At 37.2% G+C, this 7,261-nt stretch overlaps 1 protein-coding gene across 1 annotated transcript; it reads right to left on the bottom strand.

The window, feature by feature from the left end:
- Nucleotides 1–435: 435 nt before the first annotated feature.
- Nucleotides 436–6,864, bottom strand: LOC103780692 (receptor-interacting serine/threonine-protein kinase 2-like; the record flags this gene model as incomplete). The annotated part of the gene is made up of 5 exons (XM_008948382.1): nt 6,715–6,864; nt 5,367–5,522; nt 2,937–3,094; nt 934–983; nt 436–597 (listed from the first exon to the last, which is right to left on the bottom strand). Coding segments are annotated over exons 1-5 (562 nt in total), but the record flags the coding sequence as incomplete, so codon positions are not given.
- Between the last annotated feature and the right edge of the window lie 397 nt (nt 6,865–7,261).

Here is a 7,261-nt window from a genome sequence, read left to right as displayed (position 1 = left end):
TAGCTTACCTGATGTGCAATGGTTTGTTGGTATGTTTGCCAGCTTGCTCATAAATTCCACAGTACTCATTCTATACTTCACCACCCCCCCTTCTTATAGAAATTTCCCTTCAACAATAAGCAAAAAAAAAAAAACAAAACATGTGGAGGTAGTCAAAATACGCAGCATTTTTACAGTTAAATTAATGATGGCAAATGCAAAATACTTCAACTAATAACTTGGTTTCATGGCACACACCTAGTTTCATTCATAGAAGTTTGTTTACAGTCACGGTGGAAGCAGACAAGCACCTTATTATATACAACACGACTGAGCATGTATACCTCTTGACACTTTTACTGCTTTCCTTTTGCAATTCTAACCTTGCTCCATAGGTACCACATTCAACAGAAATCTGGCAATTTAAAAATATTTTCCCATGCGAGGTCAACTCACTTAAGAACGATGGTCTTTCATCTGGATTTTGTGCCCAGCCACTTCCTATCAGTCTTAGAATGAGTACTCGATGAGGAATGTCCATTGGTAAACTTTCTTCACTTAAGTCTGGCCGTTGTCCTTGTGACACACTATACATTATCTGCAAGGGGTTTATAACTTCTGTCAAAATAGACATTGTGCAGTCATTAGAAATATATGCAATGTCAGTAGCTTACTACAAAAGGAGTAATTTAGTTGGCATACACAGTATTTATAGTTCACCAAAGTAAGGCTATGTTTCTTTTTTTTTTTTAAAGGATTTTTAATTTATCAAACAACACTGTAATTTAAGCAAAAAAATACAGAAAAAAAGAATCTCATTTGAAAAGAAACACTAAGTGTTCTCCAACAAGCCTGCATGTTGAATCACTGAAAAGTAGTCCCCAAGTATCTAGGTCTTAGATCTAGCCTTTATGTAAAGGTGGAAAAATAAATCAAAGGACAACATGGCCTTACCTTCAAATGGCTGTTTCCTTGACATGATTTCCCACATTATAATTGCATAACTGTTTCAAGCATAAAAAGTAAAAAAGATGTTAATTTAGATCAGCAAAACTTAATAACACAATGTGTTCAGCTTTACATTTTATTAAAAACGTTTATCTGAAAGGACTCTGTGTGCACACATTGGACTGAACATAGCTCACTACAATGATGATCTGAATAGGTGAGGTCTAGATTGAATATTAGGAAGAATTTCTTTACTGAAAGAGTGGTGAGGCACTGGAACAGACTGTCCAGGGAAGTGGTAGTCACCACCCCTGGAGGTGTTAAACAAATGTGTGGCCATGATACTTTGGGACATGGTTTAGTGGTCATGGTAGGACAAAGACAACATTTTCCTACATCACTAAGAAGTACCAAATCTTGAATAAAGGTTACATTTAACCGCCTCTAAGCATTATATCGTCTACCAGCTACAAAGTAGGAAACATCAAAACAAATAAGTGAGAACAAAACTGAAGCATAAAATTAATAATTTAAATTGAGCTTTCCTGACTACTTGTTCCATTCACATTTTACCATTCATCAATGTTAACATTTATTCAAGTAACTTTTAATGAAAGCAGATTTCCCTGTTCAAATGCTTGCTTTTGATGTATTCCTGAGAAATTCAAGCAAGCTGATTTTTTTTTTTTTTGGCATAGCAAATTGTTCCTTTTGTATAAGTTAATGCTGCTGGACTGTTGTTTAAACAATTTGCTTCTTTACAGAAGATCCTTCCTCACAAATTAGCTTCAATATCTCAACAACATTCATCTGTATCTGCTGTGAGAAATTAGTTAGACATCTAGCCTTTCATGCAGTTTGAAATCTCTCTACAATTAAATATTATTGTCTGAATTCTACGACACCGCAGCATACCACTTCCTGCCGATTCCTCTTTACTCATATTTTCCTTTCCTCTTCCTGCTTTAATGCATCTCCTTCTGATCTTGAGCACACATGTTCCTGTGTAACCTTTCTGATGGTCATTGACTCCACTGTCTTTCTACCTTCATGTCTTTTTGCTTTGAACTGCCATCCCGTTCCATGATGTTGTCTCAGTTTCTTTTCTCTCTTCTCAAATAACTTCTCCCTTTCCTAATCTACCATTTTTTCTAAGCTGTTCTACTGATTTTTTCTCTCTTATTTTCTCCCATTTGGTGGTTACTCCTCTGCACACATCTTTTTTTTTTTGTTTCTGAAAAGCTTTTGTTGTCTTCATCTCCACTCATAAAGCCACCACCCACACTTTCAAAAATCTCTAAAATCAGAAGCCATGAGATAATGTCACACTGCTACTTTTTTCCCCACAATACATCATTATTCCTTTTTCATGTCTTTCTTGTCTGGATTTTCTCATCAAAAGGTGAGCAAAGCAGATATGCCACCATCTCTGTTCTTTGGACAGGAATGTCAAGGAACTTCATGTGGCACTTAAGGGTAAGGGATAATGATCCCAGTCTACCTGATGCAAACCTACCTGAACTTTTCATAAGGTGCATTATTCCTTAAGGAGATTTCTCTAAGCACTTCCTCCAACCCTGTTACTGTGTTTCTTCCTAACCCCTTTCCAAAAATATGTTTTCTTCTTTCCCTCGAGTACATTCTGCAAATTATGTTAACTGATGTGCACAAATTACAAGGATATATATACATTGAGATAAAGGTGTGAACAGGTTTCTCCCTCCCTACATTGTCTCTATATCCACATTTACCTACAGAAACTAGTTTCCTCTGTCTGGTTTTGTAGTTTTAGCTTAATTTCTGGAGTATTACACTTGTCAAAATGTTTCCAAAAGAAACAGGTGATCAAATCCAGCTACTGCTCAATTCTAATTTCCTGTTTCATTTTCCTTATACACTTATGACACTTCTGAAAATAATACCATTGCTGAAAATATATTCAAGTCCAAGTTCAGTAAATCAAATTTGAATTCAGATTGCCAGGCCTTCTTGAAAACAACATGAGTTACCTGTAGATATCGTGTTTTACACTTGCACGGGTTTTCTGACTGGGATTGTATTCTTCAGGTGGCATGTAGATAATTGTCCCTCCTTCTGGCAAAGAGGTTTCACTTCGTGATTGCGACATGGATATGACACGCCATTTTGACATGCCAAAATCTGCAATCTGAAAAGGACAGATCAGTTGTTCTGAGACGAAAAACTGGATTTATCTGCTGATTGTTGTTAGGAATTCCTAAAACTTGTCCAAAAGAACAGGTCACTTCAAGTCCTTAATCTGACACACAAAAAGTACGTGGTTGTCCTAGCAACAGGAAACACCAGCTCCAGTTCAGAAAGCATTCCCAGGGCATGACTCATGCTATCCCTATAGCATTGCCTTATCCTGTTTTAAAAATGGACTCATGCAGTCTGTGGTTGGGGAATCTGCTATGGAAGTCTGTCCTGTATGAACAAAATCACTTTCTTCAGTTAAAAAAAGCAAACAGAAAACCACTGAATACTTTTAACTCCCTGGGTGTGAAGAAAGTCCAAATTTAGTATAACAGCTCTACATAACTTAGCTTACAGATATCTGTTGTTTGTCACAATATCCTCAAACAGTTGCTTACAGAAAAATTTTAGGGCACTCCACCTCACCCTTAACACTATGAAATATTAATCTTGAATTAATAGGGTTTATATTCTGAAATTTTGTGCTGAAAAAAAGCTGCTGAATTGAACAACACAGTTTTTTACTGTGTGCCCCAGGGTCTTGTCTCTTCCCACAGTTTACAGTACATGTGTATAAAGAATTAATGGACTTCAGTTTACATTACCAGACATCCACAAGCCAGGAAGGTTATGGGCAGGGAGAAAAACAGCCAGCAGAACCAGCTTGCTGGCTGAACTGTAGAGCGTCTGGCATACAGTGGAGAAAGATAAGCAGCCAGCCACGAGTTCTGTGCTTGTTCAGCATTTGCATAACAGCAGAAACATTTTCAGCAATGATGCTTGAGCAGGCACTGTGGCAACTAAGATAACAGAAATAAGCTTTCTGGAAAGAATACTGTCAAAATCCACAGTGAAAAATAACCTTTTTTTCTCTACAACTCACTCTCATCAGGTCTTCTTCACTGTACCTGGTCGCATTGTCCTGCTCATTCAGTAGTTCTGGGACAGCCAGAAGCACGCTATGAATGATGTTACGTTTATACATATGCAACACCTCTTTGGCATGAATGATAACGCTCCTCCAATTTCCTGCTAGCTGTCCTAATACAAAGAATCTTGCTTCACCCCCAAAAAAAACACTTAAAAACCTTAAGGACAGTCTTCCAGAGATTTCTTACAGGAAGCAGGGCAGGTATGCGAGAGTTAACACCTTCCCTTCAATTGCTCCACCAAAGCAACTGTTCAGATGTAGTCAGGCAAAGCACCAGACCACATCAATACTGTTAGGGATTAAAAGAAGAGTGGATAAAAAAAATTACTTGGACTAGTTCCCCAATCAGGTTTATCAGGAAGCTGGAGCGATGGCAATACCAGCACAACCGAGTGGGAGGAGGTATGACCTGCGGAGGGTGTGAGCAGACAAAGCTGCACAAGGCACCCTGCTGCCAAGAAAAACATCTTTGCAACTGAGAAAGGCAAAATCAGCACTGGATCTTTTCAGCTATCAACTGAAGAATTTGCCGTTCAAGTATAAATTAAGTGCATAGTACCTACTATTTCTCATTCACTTGCATAGTATTGTATTGTTTCAATTTTAAATACAGGATCTTTTACAAAAAAAACCTTCAGCTCTTGCCATTATGGAAGTACCTACGAATTTTGTCAGAAGTACTTTTAGTCTTTTTCATATCATGGCAGTGACATTTTAAAAGGCAGAAATAAATATTTAAGCTAATGTTACTCCTCTATGTATTTGCTTGCTCTAAGGAGCTTCACAACAGGCATCTTCTAACACGTTCAGATTTTGCAGTTATGTGTTATGTGTTCTTATACTACAGTGAGAGAACATACATGTACATATTGCATGATAAATATAAAATGGACAATTAACATTTGGATTTGACCTACTGTCCTCCAGAAGTAACTGTCTGAATATCTCGAACAGGACCACTTTCTTTTTTCTTCACAGAAAGGATCAGCTGTAGCTGCCCTTGAAAAACTGCCATACAAGAGTGTCACTACTATTGAGTACGAGCTACTGCTATAGCAGAAACAGTCCGAATTCTGGCTTTCTGGCCTTTTCAGATGGATCAAGTCCACACTTGAGCAAAGTAGAATTTTCAAAAGAAACTCAAAAGTTCTGTCTACTAGGACAGAACAAAATGTCTGGCATACAATTACATCTCCTCTGTATGGCCACATCCTCACCCTTCTGCCTCTACAATAATTAAAACACTTTTGCTCTACTCTGGATGCTGAAGAACATGAGAATTAAATAACCCTACCTTGACATGAAATTCATCATCCAGCAAAATATTCTGGGTTTTCAAGTCATGATGCAGCAATGGAGGATTCATGTTGTGCAAATAGTTCACTCCCAAAGCAATTTCATAAAGAATGCGGAATCTCAGGCACCAAGGAATGTCAGGATACACATCTTTCTGCCAAGATAAAACCACAAAACCAGAATATAATCCTCTTATCTAACAGCACAACACAAAGACTTTTGTTCTAAGAAGAAAGTGATCTGGACAAGTAGTAATCTTTTAAAACATACATTACATGAACTCCTTAAAAAATTGTAACTCAGTAGTGACCAGTTAGCTGTTAAAATAAATATATAAATGTTAATCATGCAGTGTTATGCTTCCATTCCCTAGCATTCACTTAATAGCTCATAACTGCTCTACATGATGCAGGACATTTACCACATTACCCATTCATAGGGAAATATGATGTGCAGATGGACTGTGTGAAACTTGCAACCCACAGATTACGAGTACTACACAAAGGAAGGCAAGAATCCTATCTTCAGCTGGCACTGGGGGAAACTAAACACAAAATATTACCTTTATAAATATTACTATGCCAAGAAAAAGGCACTAAAACTCAATTGAAATCTTAAAAGTTATGTTGCCACAAATGCCTTTATGAAAAACACACAGCTGAGCTCTCTAAGGCATGAGGCATGTATTAACTAAAGGAACAGAGGGGGCTGCAGTGCTGCTGAGACACAGCTGCAGTAGCTTTACAGTAGCAACACTGGGTGCTCAGACCAAGCTAATGGGAGCAGCTTGTGGGAGCTCAACACAGAACTTACTCCTGAAAGTCTTTTCCAACCCAAACAATTCTATGATTCTATTGTATGATTCTGAGAGTAAGACCTGGCAGAAATATCCATATCTGTTTAGATTACCAATATTTTACTTCTATAAACAAAAGTTAACACCTTCATTTAAAAAAAAATACATATTCAAATTCAGGAAAAACTACTCATCTATGTATGATATTTACATTGGCAATAATTCTGAAACCTAGACTGAAGTAAGCATTAGTGTTTCAGCTTCTCATTAGAAAACAGAGATATTTAAAGCGGTTGTATATAATAGTTCAACATGAAGGTCACAATATTGAGTGAAAAAGTGTAATAAAACTAAAATTCACTGAGCTTGGTTATGGTTTTGGGATACAGAAAGTCTATCTGAGCACCAGAGACTACTAGTGATAATGATTGTACCTTAATTTGAATTATTGTTAATAATACATTTTACTATACTACTTCCCTTAAGTATGGAAATCACAATCTATTTGAAACAACCAGGGATTGCATGTAAAGACTGTAAGTACACTTACCCCATGTAAAAGCTGGTTTAATGACCCATTTGTCATGTATTCTGTCACTATCCCCAGAAATTCAGGCTCGTTGCAAATTCCCAAAATCGGCAGAATGTAACTAAACCTGGCTTTGTGTAATATCTCTGCCTCCTTCAGAAGGTGGTTTCTATCACTTATAGAAAGCAAACAAACAAAAAAGCATTACTACTTGTACTAATACTAGGAAACTCAAAGCAAATGTTGGGTTCATTATATTCTCTTTTTAAAATGATGTATCTATATGAAGCACCAACACCTTTCACCATTTGATACCTTCTATGCTGTTTTGATAACAAGATACTGTAAGACACATTAGAATCTGGAAATGTAAATACAAGACAGTTTTATTGTACCACACACGTCTCTTTACTTTCATCACACATTTCATCCATGCTTCCAGTAAACAAGAATACAGTCAGATCTCAGACCTTCTCTATCCTGTGTAACTGTAACAGTAGTAACCGGCTACACTGGTCCTACTTTACTGCCTATCTTCAAGCCTCGAGTTTTCACCAACGCCAAGTAT

The sequence above is a fragment of the Merops nubicus genome, unplaced genomic scaffold (genome assembly GCF_000691845.1).
Source record: "Merops nubicus isolate BGI_N331 unplaced genomic scaffold, ASM69184v1 Scaffold43519, whole genome shotgun sequence".
Taxonomy (NCBI): Eukaryota; Metazoa; Chordata; class Aves; order Coraciiformes; family Meropidae; genus Merops; species Merops nubicus.
The sequence above is the reverse complement of the archived record's forward strand: the minus strand, read 5'-3'. Positions and strand labels throughout refer to the sequence as shown.